At 47.4% G+C, this 22,554-nt stretch overlaps 1 protein-coding gene across 4 annotated transcripts in view; it reads right to left on the bottom strand.

Moving 5' to 3' along the window:
* The window catches only part of SMYD4 (SET and MYND domain containing 4), a 262,456-nt gene that overhangs the window by 13,194 nt on the left and 226,708 nt on the right, over positions 1-22,554 (bottom strand). For all 4 annotated transcript variants that reach the window (XM_069615364.1, XM_069615366.1, XM_069615365.1 and 1 more), the window contains exons 8-10: positions 22,091-22,223; positions 2,766-2,882; positions 1,034-1,157 (exon numbers count right to left, since the gene is read on the bottom strand). In XM_069615364.1, coding sequence (XP_069471465.1) covers positions 1,034-1,157; positions 2,766-2,882; positions 22,091-22,223 — 374 coding nt within the window. The remainder of the gene's footprint in view (positions 1-1,033; positions 1,158-2,765; positions 2,883-22,090; positions 22,224-22,554) is intronic.

The raw sequence follows: 22,554 nt of genomic DNA, 5'->3' as shown, positions 1-22,554 counted from the left end.
TGTATTATCTGAATTTGAATTAGTTATGTTTAAGAAACAGGCTAAGGAAGAAAACTATTGGTCCTTATGGAAGTCTTTAATTGATTTGTATGGTAGTGGTGCACAAAATGAAGGACATGATGAATAAGGTGTTTTAATAGGGTTAATAGTGCTACTAGCAGTTTTTAATTTATGTGTTATGTTTGTTGTGGATTTCTTTTTTTTAATGTTGTGTTTTGTCTATATGTTGTGGGAACTAGATACATTTTGAAGAGAATGGGCCTCATTACGAGTCAGGCGGTAACCGAGGCGGTAAAACCGCCTGGTTACAGCCGGACTCGTATTACCATTCCACCTCTGTGATTCCCGGAATTACCGGGGCATTACAACCCCAGTGTCCCGGGAATTCCGGAGGCGGAATGGTGTAAATCCCCATTCCCATTGAGTCCTATGGGACTCAATGGGAATGAGGATCATGGAAACACAGGCACCTTCTCGTGATGGTGCTGGTGTTTCCTCGTCCGCCTGCAGGCGGGCGGTGGTAAACCCGCCAGGTCAGACCTGACGGGAACACCACCTCCCGGCTGCAGGACTCGGGATCGGGCGGTCCGGAATTAACAGTGGCGGTGGGTTTACCGCCACTGTTATTTCCGGACCGCCCGACCTGTAATGAGGCCCAATATGTTTTTTTGGGCAAAGAGCTTTATTTAATCAAATGTATATATTTCCTTTTTTATTTTTGTTCATTTATTTATTATTTATTTGATTTTTTTATTTAATTGGATTATTTTATGGGGATATGATTGATGTATAATAATTGTATGGTATGGTAAGGTTTAAAGGTTTTCGTTGTATTAATTTTCTTGTATTATCATCTTACATGTATTTGTTTGAAACCAATAAATAAAGATGATTAAAAAAAAGAAACTGACATGGCATTACACTCTGGGAAACAGTGATATTCCCTAGTGCCACTTGGCGCAGAGAACAATGGCAAGATTTAGTTGAGGACAATATGTGTTATTGAGAAAGTAGTCCTGCTCTCTTGCCTCACCCGTTAAAGAAGATTTGAGCCAATTTGAAGAGTTCCTGTCCCAGTTCGATGCTGGATGCTCCGTAGCGTAGCTCCACATGTCGTATACTGCTTTGAAGATGCACAGCTGAGGCCTTCCAATTACCTGCCGAGACAAAAAGGAGATCGAACATCCAGCCATGTACTCAATGAGGAACATCAACCACCTGACATTCCAGAGTCTACCACTTATGCTGCTATTACAGAGTAGGACAACTAACCCAGTCTTGCTATAACACCCAGCTAGACTCTCAATGTTACCAGACAGCCACATGCCTAGAAAAAGGGGATAGTTAGAAACACAGGACAGACGCCCAGATCTGAGAAATACTGGATTCTATTCCTCTCACAATTTTACCAGTTAAAACATTGGGTTTTCATTTTGGTTCAATTGTGGATTTCTCTTTGCAGAACAATAAGACTGTCAGTAGTACTGCATATTATCTTCTTTTATTTAAAAGGATTCAACCTTATCAGAGCTCTGATCACCTGGCCACCACTGCCAGGGCAATTGTCGGATCCAAGCTGAACTGTTGTAATTCCCTTTATAAGGGTTTACCGACATTTCTATGGCAAAACCTCCAGGTGTTACAGAACAACACCGCTAGGCACATTTGTAAAGGCGGATATCTCTCCCATGCTACTTCACTGTTACATCAACGTCGCTGGCTGCCCGTTTCCCCTTGTATACAATTCCAAGTTGCTACTTTGGTGCACAAATGCATTCATGGCAATGCTCCTTCTTACTTAGCCAGTTAATTGAAGACTTATACCCCCACTCGTACTCTGCGATCCAGCTCATCTGTAATTTGCCAAACATTCAATAGGAATTATGCACGCGGTAGACGTTTTTCAGGTCAGGGCTCCAACATTTGGACTGTTCTTCCTGTCTTTCTTAGATCTGAGTCCAATTTAAGTGTTTTCACAAAATAAGCTAAACCCCTTTTTATTTTCTTCTACTTTTTTTACAGTATACTTCCTATAGGGCTTGTGTGCCTTTGAGTATGAGCGCTATATAAATAAACAATAACATAACTGACAGTCTAGGACTTCGCCAACCATCCACCTATTCAGGTTTTCCTCCAACCTTTCACAGCATACATGAAGCCCCATAAAACCTTGCAGAGTAATGCCCCCCAGAAACCTCACATAGCGCACTCTACCCAGTGGAGCTTGTGGCGAGAGTCCTCTGGATGACTCCTCAACTCTTCTTCCTGCAACCACACCTATAGCCTTCATCTACCAGACCGGCAACCCTCCAGGTATACCTGGGCTGGTAACGAATCGAACAGGTCACTGCCAGTTGGATACTCACTTCTGGTTAAACAGATACCACCGGTTTTTCCAACATGACCCACCTACAAATATGCTGGCACAGAGGAATCGGGCACTACCATGCAGCCACCACAACTTCAGGATTTGCATTTGTCTCTCCATCTCCTCCCACTAACCCCTCCTACCAGAGCCATGCACCAAGCCACTGCCAAAATGGCAGCCATTGCTCTACATAAGGCCAATTTACAATACATTACACAACCTTGCTCTGGCTCAGCAGCTTTATGGCTGCTTGCCATCATGGAGAAGAGTTAGATAACAAAAACCTATTATTTTCACTTCTCGTGCTGCAGCTTGCCAGGCCTCTTCAGAGACAAGGACCACCTGGCATACTTACCTTTGGGTGATGAGATATTTGCAAATATGAATAGATGAATACCTTGGGCGGCATGCACTCGAGCCAAGTGATCTTGGATCTGTGCCATCAGCACATGCTCTGAAGACAGGAATCCCTGTGCTTTGGACTGACAGTCCCCTAAGAGCTGGAGCGCAAGACCTGGAAAGGAAAATGTGATTGGGTGAGCAAATAGTAAGCACTGTTTGGAATGCAGCAGTAACTATATCCATAGACTCCTGCAGAGGACTCAAAGAGCACACAAAAGGCAATGGAACATCCCCTGCTAGGCACAGTCACAGATAAACACGGGAACACAAGCACCATGTAGGAAGTGTCAACGGTTTTATTAATCATTTTCAAGATGTGTTCCAAAAACCTTTTTGATGGCCACACTAGGAGGGTCCTACACCTTCCCTCGACCTCCACGTGGGTTCTCTCCATCCTGGTCCAGGCGTCCCTACTTCCCTGTAAGAGATCCCAGGTTTTACAGCTATTGATAGGTGACCCCGACTGTCTTTTCTAGGGCTCCTTCTAAGGGAAGTCGTGAAGGCTCTGGCTATCGCTCTCTGGGACTTCCTTAGGATACGTGATCTTCTGATTCTTGGCCATCTTTCTCTTATATCCCCATACTCCTCTCACGGAATCCTAGTGATGTCCCTCTCCTCCTCACTCTGCTCGTCCCTCCTTCTACAACTCACTCTCTCCATGCACAGACATCATCACACTCCCGTCTCTCTCTCTCTCTCTCCTCTCTGTCCTGGGCTTACTGCACTCTACTCCTTTTCGTCCCTCTCTCCTTCCACTACTTTCCATCCACTCCCCAACTTCTTCCCTTCCACCACTGCCACTATCTCCACAATCCCACTACCCTTGTGACTCTTGCTCAACTTAAACCCTTCTCCAGACACAGATACACTCTCGGCTACCCGCTTCTCTCTCTAGCTCTTCTGTCATACACACCAAACTACACTAAACTATCCCTGTTGGTACCACTCTCTCTCTCTCACATAGAATATTTTACAGTCACTCTCTACAAACAATGCCACAGTCTCTCAGCCGTGTTGCGACAGCACACAGGTATTCCCACATCCTAATTGACAGAGGTGTCAGTCTCTTCCTCCTAGGTCAGCAGTCCAAAGGAATCCAAGACAAACGACAGCACATACCCAGGACAACAGAGCATAGAGGTCCATGGGAAGGAACGATTGGATAAGAGCAAATCTTAACATGTTATGCACTCATGCTCTGGAACCATTACAAGTTTTTGTTTTACATGTGATTGACAAAACAAAGGCTCTACAGACAGACTTCATTTTTGGCATGCAATTTAAGATGAGGGCTCAATCAAACAGTATGCACTTAACATTTAAATTACCTCCCTAGATCAAATTTCCCTTCCTATATATAAAATTGAAAAATGCTTTAAACAAAAAGTTAAGTTTAGTGTAACAATAAGTAAAGTCTTCAAACAGTAAAAACAACAATGTTAAGGTACAAGCGCTCACTCTACACCAATACAAATCCACCCGAATACTCACTGGAACTATGGTCTTGATGCAACCTGACATTTAAAGTGGGTTTTAAGAGTGGACTTGTAGTGTTACAGAGTGAGTATTTATACTTCAATGTTCGTGGTTAAATCTGCAGTGGTATAGAAGGTTTGTACCTTAATTGGTGTAATTTACAAGTATCGAGAATACACCATTAAGATACAAAGACGGAGTACAAGCTGAACAAAATGTAAAGTCTACATATTTTGGAAATGCCTTGTAGAACACTACATATTAAACCTTCAAATACAAAAACGTGGGAACATATCTACTGCGAACGGGCATGGCTAAAATAACCGCTTCTATGGGAGGTTTCCCACTCAGGGTGGTCTTCGGCTACATTTCAGCTCACTGTACCTTTCACAAAGAAGAAATAGCCATTTGCATATCAGTTTGGTCCCACCAACAACGAAATGCTACACAATTCTCCTCTGAACAATTGTACCAACAGCAACCTTAGACACGTGTTTCAGCCTTTTTGGGCCACATCAGTGAGGTGAAGCTGTGCCTGTTTCAGCACAGTGAGCAAGGAGTCCACCTCTGGATTATAATTAAACCCCATGTCTTTCAAAACATACAAAAATGTGGGAGCCCCTCCACTGAGAAAAAGCACAGCTAAAATAACCTGTTGTATGAGAGGTTGCCTAATCTCTTGTACATTTTACAAATTAATCCTTAACTCATACCACACTGTTATGAAAGATTCCCCTTTATTGCACCTTTCCTTCCATTTCTATTGACACCAACACATTTTGCTTTTATTTTTGTATCTGTCCTGTTCTTTTTACAGTGCAGTGAAGCCTTAAGCTGCACTCTGCTGGGCATTTGCTCATCTGTTATGGGGAAACTGACATGTCCTTCTGGCTGTCAGTACTGGGAAACATTGCTTACCTTAGTCTAGTTACTTTGTTACTACTTTTAGTAATTGTTTTTTTTTTTTAATCATAGTACAATGCATTTTACAATGTAGTACAATGGGGTACACTTTTGGTTTTGCCATAGACTAACACTATGAAGATTTTTGGTAACTCTAGGTGAGCTAAATGGACAAGCTAGTGACAACAGTGACTATTTACAATTTTTTGGTGCATTTTGTTTTAGCCTTACCGCTTTTGGCTACTAATTGTGGCTAGTGGTCAAACATGGCCAAGCCACGATATTTTGTGCTTGTCCTTTGGCCATCTTGTCTTTTAGCCTTCTTCCTGGCCTGTTAGGCCAGGAAAATTCTAATATGGACTTCCAGTGCCTGGGAAAGCAGAGACTTTTGGCAGGCTACTGGAGGGCTATGTGTTTGCTGCCAGGAAGTGAGGCACAGAAATCAAGTCAGCGGATATAAACAAGTCCACTATAAAAAACACAATCCCACCAGTATTCGGGGCGGTCCCTCAATCAACCCCTCAGATCACTACACGTAATGCATAAACAAGTTTTTTTGAAAAATGTATTTATTTTTCTTTATTTAATTAGAAACATTAAAATGATTATTAAATAGATCAGAGCTCATATAAGATTAAGTATAAATATAGGACATACAGTTATACAACATGAATAAAGTGCAAAATGTGAAGAAAAATGCTAATATCACAATAGAGCTGCTGGGAACTTGCTGCTCAATTACAAGCGGGACCGCCCCGAATACTGGTGGGATTGTGTTTTTTATAGTGGACTTGTTTATATCCGCTGGCTTGATTTCTGTGCCTTGTTTCTGGTTGTTTCCCCTCTTGCCAGCGATGTAGGGGGTACCCATCTATTGCATTGCTGCTGCCAGGAAGTGGTCTGGGACTGTTGTGTCCAATCCACAAACTGGTGCCAGTGTGTCTGAGTGGTATGCATGAGTTTTGCCACGAGTGGCCCTGAATGGACCATTGCTGGGGGGGGGGGGAGCAGATCTGTCATTGGCTAGTGGGAGCTGCTGCTCTTACCTGGCATTTAGGATAAAGAAGAGGACCCCTGCACCCACTTTAGAGAGATCCTGGAAGAAATGAAAGGAGCCAAGACTCCAGTCCAGCTACAAGACTTGCGAGGAGACTGTGGACCCGTCAGAAAGAAGGCTTAGCGGCCAACTTCTGCTCCCGCGCTGGTAGAGCCCTGTCCTGCGGAAGATCTCTAGCAGTACTGCGAAGGAGCTGCGATCCTTGGGGTGGAGGGAACATCCAATCTCGACATCAGCTCGGTGTCCTACGAAGAAGAGCCTTTGGAAGTGCCCCACTCCGAGTTTAGGCTACCAAGCTGCAATGTCACCATTCCAAGTTGAGGCCTGAAACTTCATGGTCCTAGCATCAAGAGACCCTGAGATAGGAGGGGAAAGTCTGACCGCGGCAAGTGAATCCCTTTGCGTCGCTGTGCATTAGTGCCTGTCGTCTGAAACTGCTTACATACATCCATTCCTGTCCTGAGAGGGGCACTGAATCGAGTTTTGCTACATTCTTCAACTGGGAGACCTTGCACCAGCATTAGACACCGACCGCAGAGCTGCTCGAACCTGCAAACCCTGGGAATCAAGGGCTGAGGCTGACGGCGGGAAAAGCAACCGTGGACCTTCTTCAATCGACCTGCCAAATCAATTGAAGAATCGCACTACGGCGGTGAGTTGTAGCAATACTTATCTGAACCCCTTTACTCCCTTTTAAAAGTTTGGTAACTTTTAGAAACTTTTAGATTACTTTGGCTTTGCCATTGCTTGTTCACACAAGCACTCCGAAAGTTGGGAACACGTTTGTTAGCTAGTTTAACTAGTCCCCGGACACTTGAAACTTTTCACTGGACCCCAGGGACCCTACCTTCATTTTTTCCAGCTTCACAAAAATGTATGGAACTTTGCTGAACCGTTGGGCACAAGGCCCCATACATTTTAGGGATGGACTTCTAAAATTAGGATTGAATCTCTGTGGACTGTTAGTGCAAATACTAATCTGTACCTTCCTTTTCAGGGGATTGGATATGTATCTTGCCCTACACCAGTAATTGTATATATGTATCTAATTGTTGGTACTGAGTGATAATATTACCTGTTTGTAGTCATTTTTACTGTATTATTTGGCCATAAGTAAATAGGTATTTGTATACCTGTTTGTCTAAGTGTGTTCCCTGAATGTTTCACTTTGTGTACTCATTGTGGACGCCTTACCAGTTCACCACCTCTTGACACTCAGCCTAGACCACTTGTCTTGCTACCTTGCACTGGTTTGGCTACAGCACCCAGAGTTGTCCCTAGTACAGTATAGATTGGCCTTCTATACATCTGTCCAACAGACCAGAGTATAGAAAATCAGTCCTAACACACACCACTTCACAAGAGCCAAGTTCATCATGGAACTGATTTAAGCTACCAAATTTTAAAAGTGGTTGTTATGAAGTGGTGGTGTAAAAATCAGCTAAAGTTTAATTTATAGTGTTTTGGGGTTAGGATTAGGCAATTAGTAAATTTGGGCTGAGAGTTGGTATCTTAACATTGCATTTCCAAAGTTTGTAGCGTTCACCAATTTGTAGTGTCACATCCTGATGGATGCCCTGAAGATTTGATCCATGGCTAGCATTTGAAAACTGGCAATTGTCATAGAGATTGATCTAACATCGCCTGCTGAGGACTACATGTGTCAGAAGGCATGGCTCCTGTGAACACCATTGCACTGGGCGGCTGCTGCATCAATGACGTTACCCTATCCTTGTTGAAGCATGTGAACTTTATAATAGGAAGTACTGATACAGTATTGCAGTGATCTTCAAACGTTTGCTTCCAGCTTAACAGCATCCCTTGAGAAGGTTGTTCCCTATCTCTGACAGATTCTCAGCCTGACCTTCTGGCTTTGACCCGCGACTCCTTTTTTTGGTTTTATTTGTGTATGCTCCATGTTGAACTGTTAATCTGGCCCTGGCACTCGATGGAACTTGGTTAATGCCTTGCTACTGATGGATTTGATTTTGTTGTGGTTCTTAGTTCCTCACGGTCCTTAGTTCTTCCCTTCCAGTCCTCCCTACTAATTGCCCTTGTCATCTCCCTATGGAACACTGTTTCCTTCGTAGGATAATTCCTAGTGGAACTATTACAATTGAGGTTCCTTTAGATTTGTTCTTGCTCTTTCGCGGAACCGCCCATCTGCCTGGAATATTGCTTCCCCCACAGAACTACAGTTTCAGGTCACCTCCAAAATGTTTGCTTGTCTTTGCTCCTTCGGGGTAGACCTTTGCAGACATGGTGCACTGTGGCAGGATGGAGTAAAGAGGCCAACAAGATCTTATGGTTTTGGCTATAGACCTTTATTAAATGAGGTAAGAAACCTATCTTTCCCTACCACAACCTAGAATAACTTGGGTGCTTGTCAGGATGTAAATCAAAAGAAATGTACATACCGTCCTCTGTCCAATCCAACTACTCTATTCCTGCCAATACAAAAGTAAAACAAAAAGCATTCAATAAAGTTCCGGGTCAACCACAAGGAGAATGACTTTCTTCTCCTGGTGAAGTACCTCAGTCGCAGGTTGACTCAACAGCAGTCTCTTGCAACAGGGTCCGATTTACCAACTAGACCTAGAGAATGACTCCCTTCTCCTAGTCTGTCTGGAAACGTTCTGTAAACTGGTTGTTGGCGGTTCTTCTTATAAGTTTTGCAAAGCCTTTTTAGTTCTTTCCATGAACTTTTAAACAATAGTGTCAAGGCCTTATTCACTCTTCTCCTGGTTTTCAATACTTCACTGGATAAATTACTTCCAGCCAGTTCTTTATCCTTCTAATATCGATCAATACTTTAAAGTTCTCACTGTGAAGAGGGAGATCACTCCAGAGGCACTCTTGCACTTTGTAGCTTTTTAACTTCACACTACTCTGAGGGAAATAATCCCCAATGAAGACTTGGCTCGTGGGTCTCTGGGTATCACTGTTGTGATGAGGTATTGTATTTACAAAGGATATATCATTATTTGTTCTTTGAGTTTCACTACCGTGAGGAGGGAGTTCACTCCCGAGTGCTGTTTAAATCTTGGTTCTCTGGGTATCACTGTGACGAGGGGGATTACTCCTGAGTGCTTCTTGACTCTTGGTTCTCTGGGTATCAGTACTGTGACAAGGGAGATTACTCCCGAGTTGCACTCGATTGTTGCACCTCCCTGGACCTCAACTGGGGCTCTTTCACAGCTCCCGTTACCTCTGTTTAGTTGAAAGAGCGTTACTGGTTCTTCCTAGGGTCGTTGCTCTGGCTTTCTTCACACGCATCCTCTGTGTGTCCCTCTGCAGCTTCTTCTTTGTCAGTGCTGCTCTGCGGAGCCATTGCAGTGATCTCAGCGCTGTTAACGGACCACAAGATACACCTCATAGAGGTCATGCCACCACTGGTTTCTTTCCTTCCAGCAGCAAGTTGTTCGCGCACCGGCACGCACAACTAGTTCCAGCTTCTTCTCGTCCAGACACCAGCAGGTTTGAATTTCACTGGCAATGCAGGACAGATGCCAGCTTCCCTTGCTGCTCTTCCTGCTTCTGCCCCCACACCAGCAGCTAACCCAGACTCCAAGCGTTGCAAGTTACACCAGACCTTGGACCCTACCACTCCGGATAAGCACAGGTCGAAGCGTCATTGCCAAACCCATAAAGCCAGAGGCCACCTAGGGTTCAGGTATTTCCCACCTAGACCCATCAATACCACAGGTTTCACATCTGCCTTTCCTTCTATGCCACTAAGCTCTCACAGCTCCCAACACACACACTTTAATAGGGTGACAAACAGCAAGGCCAAAAAATGGTAGAAGGGGCGCAATATAAGACTACTTTACATTACATTATATAATGGGACCATCTGTTCAGAACAACACAGCATTCTGCCAGCTGTGTCTTTTCAACACGCACACTAACAAAGACCCAATAGCAAATCGGCACATTTGTCCAGATGACAAAGTGCTGAGTTTTAACATTTACTGAGAATCCGAATAGAGGCCATAGAAAACTTGGACCAAAGTTTTTGTTAGCAAGGTTTTCCCAGAACCCTATGGTGAGAAGTAAGGATGCCTAGCCTAAAGGAGAAAAGAGGGTGTCCACCAAGTTAGACCAGCACTCTTCCAATTGTTAATTTAGAAAAGCAGTCTCCGCTCTTCTGAGGGGATTTGCTGGTACCAAAGGTTGGGCAGCAGCAAGCCACTCAACGCTGTGAGAAACCAGAAGGTGTCTCACTTACTAGTCCCCGGGGATCTGTCATCCAGGTGGCCCAGACACGGCCATCGCTATTGGATCCAGTTCTTGGGGGTGGACCAGTGCGCGAGGATCACCTGGATGAGGTGTCCTCGGGGAGTGGAAGTGGGACACCGACGGGTGAGACGCGGCATCCCCCTTCTTAGAACACCTTTTCCCCACCCTACCAAATAGGATACTAACACTCTACCCCCTCCTGCCCCCCTTTTCCAACACAAACACTTTCTTACACCACGAAAGACAAATGTCCCACCACAAGGATCAGGCAAAGTCAGGCAATTGACCAGGACCACACACACCAGAGGTCCATTTCCCTTCCGCACAGGGATAAAAGGTGGAGGACGAGAGCATACTATGACCAAGGCAAACCGCACAACGAGGCAGCTATCCAAGGGCAGCAGTTCAAGAGGCGGAGATAGGCAGAGAGAACCGAAGGGGCGCCAAGGAGAGAAGTGACCTTATCCTTTTTGACCCAGACCTGCAAAGCCTCCCTGAAAGAAATCATAAGACCGCAAACAATAGCCAGCATGTGTTGCTGCAGATGTCAACGGTACACTGAGCCCTCCTACACAGATAATCAGGGCCGGGAGAGACACTTGCTACCGTGGTACAGTCCTTGACTCCAGAGACAAGAAAAGCCAAGAGATTCATGACAGCCGGTGAGTCGAAGGGAGGACCAATAAGAAACCCAACTGTATTGAATAAAAGTTGTGAATGGCAAATTAAGGGGAAAACCAGCTGCAGAGGGGTCCGGCAACACGTGGGTGCTCACTCGATGGACTCTGGGTGATTTCCTTATTGTTGAAACTACCGATACCAAAAGGCACTGGGAGAGCCGCAAAGAAAAGGTCAAAGTGTTCATACCGGGGTCTAGGAAAACCCCCGGTACAGTCGAAAGTCTTTGACCGGCAAGTAATTGGAAAGCTAAGGGAGAGGAATCCCACATAGTAAGCCCACATAGTAAGAAAGGAGAAGGGACTGTATGGTTGGCAAGAGAGAACCTGACGGAGGGATGCCGACAGAAAGGGGCGAAGCATGATGCCCTAATGAACATTGTGTTGACAGTAATGAACCCGACGGAGGGAGGCCAACATTCGAGAAGGGTCCAAGCCCGGAAGAGGGAGATTCAAGGGTGAAAAGCCATCACCCAAAGGCTTGTGAATACCAGAGGAAAAATCTTTGAATAACCTTCAAGGAGGGTCTGAGCCCGGAAGAGGGGGATCCAAGGGTGGAAAGCCATCACCCAACGACTCCTAAATGTAGAAGATTAAATCTTATGAATAAAAGCCATAGTGAACCCGACGGAGGTAGGCTGACATTAGAGAGGGGTCTGAGCCCGGAAGAGGGAGACACAGAGGTGAAAACCATCAACCAGCATAACGAAATGGGTTGGCAAGAGTGAACCTGACGGAGGGATGCCGACAGTGGATTGTTTAAAAAGACATTAAGATTTGTGAATGCCAAAAGGAGAAATCTTGTGAATAAAAGCCATAGTGAACCAGACAGAGGGAGGCTGCTATTCAAGGGGGATCTGAGCCCGGAAGAGGGGGAACCAGGGGTGAAAAGCCATCATCCACCGTACATACAGAAAGGAACATTTGTTTTATTATTTTGAACCCATCAGATCCTCTGAGCCAAGAGACTTTTTTGTAGAAAAGAGACAACCACCGAAGATCCCGATACCTCAGAACGGAACTGTAGTCTCGTGCTGGGAAAGCTGGAGAGTGTGCTACGCTCAGCAGTCCCGCCTTGTCCCGTGCTCAAAACGTGGGTAAGGGAGAACCCTGGCTAGACTGATCATTTGTGAACACTTCTTTCTTTCTTGTAAACACTATCCCAGACTCTTTTTGTATTTATTTGCAAGGATTGGCAATACGTTTTTTAGTACATGCCCTTTTATATAACAATGCCACTAGGACTGCCTTATTTATATCGGATGGTCGTAGCTTGATCCCATCTTAGATTTAGGTTTAAATTAGGCGTTTTTCCAACCTACCTATACAGTTTAATGAACAGCCTTGAACTGTGATCACTTGTGTCTGTCTTTACTGTTGCCACCATGAGTTCCTTACAACACCCAGGACTGGAAGCCTCCACACCGTAAAGCACTTGGGCCAAAAGTGTTTGCCAGAGAGACAGCACAGCAGGGGTCAGGGAAATGTCCCAAAAAAGAATAGCGAGTTTAGCAATCTCTAGAAATGCTCAGACGGCTATTCCACAAATAGTGTGGCCGCACTAGGGTCCTCAGCAACAGCCTATCTCCAGCAGCAATATTACAGGAATGCACAGGGTCTCCCACTGATGATACATTTACTCAGGACCTGGCCAAAGCCAGCACACCAATAACATGACAGGGCAGTACGCACAGATTTTGGCAGCCGGCCAATGAGGCTAGCTGTATAAACTCACGGGCACCAGGGTCTATCCCCATCAGATGTAGATTGTGAAGTCCAGAGTACTTTAAACTAGTCTAAACTTGCTCAAACTAAAGCTGAGGGGGACTTCACTTTGTGGGCTCAGGATGAGCCTTTGTCAGTAAAGCAGCCATTTTGACCATGCCTCGTTGTCCAGAAAGACAAAGGGATGTCCCACAACAAAGATGACAGGAGCAGGGCAAAAACAAAAAATGCATTAGTACCCCCGTGTCTACCATATATAAGCACTGCTTAAAACACCTGACATTGTAGCCTTATAGGCTACTCGGGACAGCACAACAAAAAAAAGGAGTGCAGTGGCTATGGGACTTCAGTAGAAGTCAAGCTGCATACAATAGAAAAAAGTAATCAAAAACCTAAGGAAGCCAGGAAAAGGTTTCAGAGGGCCCACAACCCCAAAAATGAAATTCTGCCCGAACAGGCTTTCTTATGGGTATGCTGTAATGAGAAACTGGATACAATTTCTTCTCTACAATTTTTGAGCTTCGAAATGCAAGTTTAGGGTTGAAGTTTCGATCAATTTAGCCAAAGGAACAGTGCCAGAGCAGAACTGCCAAATGCACTGCAGGAATTTCTCCCCAGTGCACCCCCTAGGGGTTAAGGGTTAGACTTGCAGCAGTGCTCCCAAAAACCTTTCACTGAAATCCTTAACATTTACCCAAAGATACACAAGTGTTTTTTCTTGCCCTAGACAAGCAGCAGCCTGCCAAATCCAGAGGGCTTAGACTAAAAAGCCACCGCACAAGTAGATTCAGGATAATCAAGAGTGAGAACTCTTGGGGCGTGGCCAGCAAGCACACAATGGAGGCGTGATTCCTCGGTGCTCCTGTGGCCGCCTACTATATCCCGAAAACATCCTGTGAATTATAACTTCAATGTGCATAAAAACAATGGAACCATCCGGTAACGCCTGACCGCTTCTGGGACCGAATTCGCTGAGCAGAACGCAAGATATCAGCGTCGGAAGGTGGGCGCGAATGTCATCGGCTTCAACCATGATGGCCGCCACCTCTGAGACACAGTGAAACATATCAGAGACAAGCGGGGGCTGCTCACGACGGTCACCCGCCAACACTAGCTGCAGCTCCAGCGCCGTCGTAGTGGCTTGGATGTAAACCGTTGCCGTGACCTGCTGCTGTCATCGGGTGGGGCGGCTGCTGGAGCGATGGGAGCCGAAGGGAGTCGGAAGTCCCCCGTGCCATGGTGTGCTGCTGTGGCGCCGGTCCGTGTTGCTGACCGAGCCCGCCTCCGGCACTGTATGGTGCCGCCCGCGAGGTAGGGAGCGGATAGCCTTACCATTTCTCCGGGGTGCTGCCCTGAGTGAAGACGGTGAGCGGGCTCCTCCTCTGCTCTGGGCCGGCGCGAGCGGTGACGGCGCATCTGCCCCAGGGCCCGGCGGAGCGAGCACCCGAGGCCTGCAGCGGGAAGGTGCGCATGGCACACTAGTTGGTGTTGTCTGATCCCAGCGTCCCGGAAGGACCGCAGACCTGCCACGCGTTTAACAACGTGCAAAGCACTGCATTAGACCCCCCGGCTGTGACTCGGGGGGAAAGGCAGAGGAGACCTAATACTACCACAACACATACGGAAAGCCGGCGATCCCCGAGGGAGAGCACCTCTGCAGCAGTCCACGTTATGTGCATGTAGAGCCAAACCTGCGAGCGTTGCAGCAACATTGACAAGGATAATGGTAAGCGTCTGATCAACACTGCCTGTAAGGAGGAAACGGCCTGCGTGCACAAGCTGGACCCCATATGACGCCGCTGGCGCATATATGAGTAACCGGTGGACCAACACACAATGAGGAAACAGGAGAACGTCGCACAGTGAACGGGACAACCATCTGGAAAGATTTGCACAGGGACACTGCTACACCCAGCGCCACGCGCCTTCCACCGGAGTGGAAACCTCCTGTGTTGCAGCGGGAGCAGCGACAGCCCCACGGAGAAAAGTAAGGAGGCCCATGGCGATTCCCCAGCATGCTTGTGTACACGTCTCCCTGAACAGCCCCAGACTGCGCACAAAGAAGCACTTGACACTTGCGCTTTGGATGTTCTGTGAGGGGACGTGCCGCTACTGTCCCGCAATCACCAATACCACAGCCCAATAACCAACGCGGCAAACCACGAAGGGAGGGGAACACTGGGCATTCCTGGGCAACCACGGCGCCACAACGACCCAATCCCTGGCTGCACACCCCTGCCGCCCTAAGGAACCCTGGGTCGTGAGGCAGGGAGGAACCGATGGTGACATGCTGGCTACCACCCACAACCAATAGCAACCAAACCTCACTGTAGCCAAGACTGGCAAACGGATCTGGCCCCCCTCAGTGCGTAGTCACAAACCCGCGCCCGACCCGCAGACTTGCTTTGTTGGGCAGCTAGAGCGGGTTGTCTGTATAAGACCGGCCCTACTGTGATATTCCTCATTGACGGTCGATTACAGAGATCGGATCTCTACAACTGAGCCTAAGTGAACAGGACTCACCTGAACCACTGAGACACCAAACCACTCAGACTCCAATAGGGAAGCCGCACACCAAGGGTGATCCAACTGCAACAGCCTGAGGAGCCTCAGATTGTTGAACGCTTCCTGATTGTTCATTCCTTGCAAACACAGTGGAAAAGGACCCAAACCACCTGGTGATTGGCTAGCCACCCCCGAGGACCGGAGGACAAAAGGACCAGACGCGTCACGTGCCACGTAAGCTGAGACTAAGGCGCCTCGACTTCCAGTCGCTTATGGTGAGGGGCGACGTCCACACATAGCGCACCTGGTCAGCCTGGCCTACCGGGTGGGAGAAGCTGGCAGCAAACATGGGTAAAGACAAGACTAGGAAACAGACTACACAGAATAGAATCCTCACTACAGGCTCGCGATCCCCAGGTCCTGCCCTCTGCGGTAGCTGAAACAGAAAACACGCTATCCCTAAAAGACGTCATGGCTGTGATAGCGGACTCACGCTCTTCCATGGAACAAAAAATGGACGGGATTGGTATGGAGGTATCCCTTCTCCGCCATGACCTGCAGAAACTGACCGTGCGCACAGGAGAGGCCCGAATAGCGCATCTCCGACGCTGAAGACAGCATAAACAATTTGCAACAACAACTGCGCAGTGTCTCAACCACGCTGGAGGACAGGGTGGAGGAGGGCGAGGGGAGATCAAGACGCAATAATGTACGTATTCTTGGTTTACCTGAAATGGCAGAGGGCCCCAGCATGGAACTCTTTCTGGAGCAATGGCTTACAGACCTTTTCGAACCAGATGCCTTCTCAATGTTTTTTTCCATTGAGCTGGCACATCGCATGTCGACTGGCAGACCAGTGCCAGGCACCCCGCCACGCACCGTCATAGCCAAGCTCCTGAACTACAGGGACCGCGATGCGCTGCTAAAGCGAGCACGTGCCAAAGACACAATTACCTTCAACGGCTACAGGATAGCCTTTTTTCCCCGACTACATGAAAGAGGTGCAGAAGGCCAGGCAGTCATTTGACCAACTTAAAAGACATCTACAAACGCTGGCCGTCAAATATGGACTGCTTTTCCCTGCCCAGCTCAAGAAATAGTACAAAGGCACCACGGTCCACTTCAAAGATCCCAAGGAGGCTTGGCGCTGGGCTGAACAGCACATAGAAAGAGATTGGTCATCATCTCGAGGCAACAGGGGCAGGAACCCCAGAGCCCCTGCGGAACAGCAGCAGTTACCGCCGCAGGCGCCGATACAAGACTTACCGAGAGACATTGGGGACTGAACACTAGCACAGACAACAGCTGGTCCTTCCACACATGGAATAAGTGACGAGATGTGGGACCGTGGGGTTTGCCCAGCAGCCCGGCAACCTGTTCGGTTTTGAATATGTTGTCAAAGTGCCTCCACGGGGGAGCGATGCCCCGCCCTTTTTCTTTCCCCCTGGCCCCCCTTTTTTCTTCTTCCTTTATAGGAGAAAGGCACTACATTACGGTTTATTGCATGTAAATTGTCTGTTTGACGACTAATATTTCTTGTTTGGGCGACAGATGCTTCAAGTTGGGTGGAGTATAGGGTGGGGGGTACAGAGATTATTTACGTTAGTCATTTTAGGGGTCTACCAAGTATGGCACACACTCAAATCAACAGCACCTGAACATGCTTTTCCAGTTGTGACACCACGTACAATCAGAAACAAAGCTCCCACATATTCACACGGCCTAGTATAGTGCGTGGGAAACATGGGCACCTCATAACAAGTACTATGGCACGCAACACTCCCTCCTTCCATGGTCATGGCTACACGTAACTCCACTGTCAGAACCCACCGATTCCTAACCTGGAATGTTAATGGTCTAGGTAACTGAATTAAACGACGCTTAGTCATGCAGCTTCTGAACATGCACATGCCGGACACAGTGTTCCTAACCGAAACGCACCTAACAGGCACGAACTGTACCCTTTTCAAACGCACAAATTATCGAATAGGAATCCACGCTGGCTTTACTACGGGCTCCCGTGGCGTACTGATACTAATACATAAGAAACTTCCCTTTCATTTAACTACTGTCACTCAGGACACAGGGGGCAGATACACGTGCATAACGGGGACACTGTGGGTACAATCTATTGCAATGTTGGCGGTTTATGCGCCACCAACCCTGCTCTCCTCGCTGCTTGCTGACATCTCCCACCTGATCACTGCGGATACGTCAGACATTATGATCATAGGAGGCAACTTCAATGAAGTCATGAATGTAGAATTAGATCGAACGAATCTGCGCGGCAGGAACCCCGCCACAAACACTAAATTGGCTACATTTGCAGGTGCCCTGGGATTGCGAGATGCATGGCGTGCTTTACACCCTGACCATAGAGAATATTCCTACCACTCTGGAGCGCATGCATCGCTTTCGAGACTAGATAATTTTTTTATCCCGTCCATAGACCTACATAAAGTATACGAGACATATCTGCTCCCCAGAGGGATTTCTGATCACTCTCCTTTGGTATTAGAACTTAGCACTTCCAGACCTACCCCTCCCCCCTGTTGGCGCCTGAATAATTATTACCTGGGATTCCCGTAGCTAGTGGACAGGATCCAGGGTACAACCAAATCATATTTTGACTTAAACACAGGGACCGTAGCTGATCCGGGAGTACTGTGGGAAGCTTATAAGGCAGTGCTAAGAGGTGATATCATCTCGTGAACTACTCTGCATAATAAGAAACACCTTGTCACGATACACAAGGCTGAACAGCAGGTTAAATGCGCAGAAGAGTCCCATATGGCTCAGGACACACCCGGCACGCAGTGGGCACTATTACTGGCGCAAAAATGCCTTCAAAACGTAGCTCTGGGCAATGTCAGGCAGGCACACAGAGCCCTACGTGCCAGAGTGTATGAAACAGGAGATAAGGCCAGCAAGATGCTGGCATGGTAAGAACGCATGAATGAGGCGCACAACCATGTCAGACGACTCAGCGTTGGTGATTCAGACCCAATGACATTGGATAAAGACATAACGGAAGGCTTCGCCAACTACTGTGCTGACTTATACAGGGTGCCCACCTCTCTCATAGACAAGTCAATCATGCCAGAAATCATCTTCCCCACCCTTACTGCAGAGCAGCAAAGCTTACTGGAGAAAGAGATTACCGAGGAGGTAGTGACAGCAGCTATGTCAAAACTCCAATCCGGGAAATCTCCGGGCCGAAGCGGCTTTCCGGTGGAGCTATGGCGGAAGATAGGGGCAAGTGAGATTGCTCCACATCTGCTGCGCATGTACCAGAACGCACAGGACCAGAGCTCCCTGTCCCCGGACCTTAGAGAGGCAGACAAACCTACAAAAAACTGTGGTTCGTACAGACCCCTCTCCCTCATAAATAGTGAAACAAAAATTCTCATAAAGGTGTTGGCTGATCGTCTGCAACAGGTAATTTCATCCTTGATTCACCCGGACCAGTGCGGTTTCATGCCGCAGAGGTCAACCCGTATGAATCTATACAGACTACATTCAGCTTTGGAAAGAGCCGACACGCTTTGAAGCCCTTTAGCACTGCTTGCTATCGACTTTGAAAAAGCCTTTGATTCGGTACACTGGGAGGCTATATAGGAAATAATGCATCGCATGGGCTTTGGCCACCAATTAATGACATGGGTAAAACTCCTGTACAGTCACCCGAAGACAAGGACTAGGGTCAATGGTTGGCTATCAGACCCCTTTGTTTTAGGGAGGGGCACAAGGTCAGGCTGTTTCCTGTCAGCCATGATCTTCGCAATCGCTATAGAACACCTTGCTGTACTGCTGAGGGAGACAGAGGCATGGGAGGGCTTTCGATGATCAGACAGATGGGAGGACAAGGTTTCACTGTACGCAGACAATTTGCTAATCTACTTAAGGGACCCGTTTAACTCTTGCCCCAGAGTCACACGTTTGCTGGAGAAGTATGGAGCCCTCAGCAGACTACGCATTAACTGGTCCAAATCTATATTGTTTCCGATAGGAAGTGCGAATGACATGATACAAGCAAACTGTCCGTACCGGGTTGAAACGAGGCAATTCAGATACCTGGGCATACAGATCACGAAAAGCCTCACGGACAACGTATCCGTGAATTTACATCCCATCACAACGGGATTCTTAGAGGACACTCGTCACTGGGTCTCGTTACCACTAACCCTACTGGGCAGAGCAGCCCTTTTCAAAATGATTGCCCTTCCCCGATTCTTGTACGTCCTACAAAATAGCCCCACTACACATCCCAAGCCATGAATTTCAGAAAATCGATCGCACCCTATGAAACTGCTATGGTGTAGTGGTCATCCGCGTATAACACTTGTCACGCTCCAAAGATCCATCTGGAACGGAGTCATTGGACTGCCCAGACCACAAACATACTACTGAGCTAGTCAAATGGCGGTTGTGAATGATGTGCTGCATGGGGACGCAACACTGCCACACATTAAAGCAATAAACACTATTAACTGGCTGCCCCCTATTGAACTCTTATATCGCGACCTGAGCTGAGCGACACCCCCGTCCATGCTGTCGCATTTGTCACGAATTTGGGTGGAAACACACAAATACATGGAATGGGACATGAAATTGACACCTGTACAACCACTGTGGAACAATAGATACCTCCCAGAAATAAATAAACTCCCCAGATGGCCCACCTGGATGGAACATGGGATAGCGATGATCGGGGACATTGTACGTGAGGGCAAGATGGTGACATTTCAAACTCTACAATCCTGTTTCTCCCTCCCGCTAGCAGAGCAGTACCATTACACTCAAATGAAACGCGCACTACAATCTTACCTTCCAGACATGTGCAACATGCCCGAATACACTCCGGTAGAATGCAACATAGGGCCTCATTACACAGAATGCGGTAAGGGTTTACTGGTACCAGTAATGGCACCGGTACCGGTAAACCCTTACCGCCTTACTACGAGGTCCCTTTGCGGGACCCGACCTCAACGGCTGGTTTTACCAGCCGTTAAGGAACGGGCCCGCAAAGGGACCTTGGTGCTAATTACGGTACCGCAATTAGCTCCTTCCCCATTCCCATTGAGCCCTATGGGGGCAGAAATGGGAATGCGGAAGTGCCTTGGTGAATGGGGAATTACCGCCCCCGCTCACCTTGGAGTAGGGTGGTAATTCCGCCATCCACCAAGGCGGACACAGTAAAATACCGGCGGCAACCATGGCGCTAATAGCGCCATGGTTACCGCATACCGTGTAATGAGGCCCATAGTCTCTGAACAGATCAGACGCAAGGTCACCTCAAACATGTACAATGCGATCACCTCCTTTGCTACGAAGGAATTAGCTAGCCTAACGGCCAAATGGGAGCGGAACATGGGAATGTTACAATCAGAGGACTGGACTGCTGCGATGATGTACCCTTGTGAGGTAACCATATCGTCCAGACTTTGGACCTCATTACACGGAAGGCGGTAGCCATGCCGCTATTTGCGGCATGGCTACCCCCATTCTGGGTAGCGGGTCTGGGTTCCCTGAATGGGGAAATAGCAGGCCATTCCGACCTTGGAGGGCCCGGTATTTCCCCAATGATGGAACCCAGACCCTGTGCATCCCCATTCCCATTCGAGCCCCAATAGGGCTCAATGGGAATGGGGAGCATGCTAACAACGGACCCGCTAATGACAGGGCCGTTGTTAGCATGCTGGAACGCTCGCGGGACCCGCAAGCAGACCTTGTAATGAGACGGTAGGGGGTTAACGGGGCCGGCAGCTCTACCAGCCCCGTTAACCCCCTACCGCCAGGGTTGTAATTACCTCCTTAGACTCGTCCAGTTTAAGATACTACACCGCGCTTACTACCCGAGAGTGGCTCTCTTCCGGTGGGGCAAGACCCCAGACTCACAATGCTTACGTTGTAGGCATTAGGAAGGTACCTTCTTCCACATTTTATGGGAATGCGACCACATACAACCATATTGGCAAGCATGCTGTGATGAGTTAACGAAGGCCATGGGCAAAACGATACCAAGAGAGCCCAAACAGCTGTTGTTGGGGCTAGCTGATGAAAGCGATCTGTCACGATACAAGAAGCTATTTCTGTCCACTGCCATGGCAGTGCTTAGGAGGAATATTGCACAGCTATGGGGATCAGAAGTGACACCCAGCTTTGATCAATGGGTTACGGATATTGACATATGCGCCGCAATGGAGCATCGTGTGTATACTGCTAGAGGTTGCCCTGATAAAGCACACAAAATTTGGCAGAAATGGGAAGACTCCCTCTGACTGGTCCACTGCCTAATCAAAGATCTACACCCCTGGAAAGAATACGAAGCATGTAAATGTCATTGAAATGTTATTTGACATTGCTAGTGATCTTGATTTTGTGACCCTTTTGTTGATGTTCATAGTACAGGGGCATTTGGGGGGTTTGCATAACATTTATTAGTAGATGTAATGTTTATTTGTATGTGAAAAACCAATAAAAAAAGTTTGATTAAAAAAAAAAAAGAGTGAGAACTCTTAAATCACGAGGGCCTCTTACTCCATGAACTATGATAGAAGGCTTGGTCAGAGGAGGCGCAGGACCTTCAGGCACACATACAAACACACCAACGTGTTTCCCCTTTTCTCACAGTTTCTCCATCAACTGGTGTAAGAGCATCTACCTGGTGCAATACCAACACTCAGCCAGTGTGCATAGAAAGTGTTAGGGTAAAAGGGAAATTGCTGAGAAGATTACCTGGCTTATCAGCCTCAAGCAAATCCACTGCTTTACGGACTTGCTGCTCCAGGTCACGCTGCTGGCGCATAAGACGCTCGCTGTGGATGGTGACACCACAATCTCCAATAGAACAGCTCAGCAAAGCTTCACCCTGTTAAAATGTACAGTAAATTCTTCACAAAAGCAAAGGCACATCCAAATACATATCCCAGGGCACCCAAAGTTTGTCCATATGTCCACCACGTATTTTCTTGAGTGCCAATTCACACAGAGGCACAGGGAGTGCAGACTGCATGTGCTTATACAGACAAAGAATAACCTGGGTTCATGGGCTGCATGCCCAAACCCAAAGGGACAAGGAGTACAGATTACATGTGCAAATTCGGACAAGATAGCGGGTCAGGGGCACACAGCGGCTCCCTGCTTTTAGCTCAAAATATGCATACTCTATGGCATGACCATAGCAGCTGGGGGGCGATTAC

This window comes from Ambystoma mexicanum, chromosome 9 (genome assembly GCF_040938575.1).
Source record: "Ambystoma mexicanum isolate Mex_15411 chromosome 9, UKY_AmexF1_1, whole genome shotgun sequence".
NCBI classification, from domain to species: Eukaryota; Metazoa; Chordata; class Amphibia; order Caudata; family Ambystomatidae; genus Ambystoma; species Ambystoma mexicanum.
Note: the sequence above shows the minus strand (reverse complement) of the source record. Positions and strands in the feature narration are given on the sequence as shown.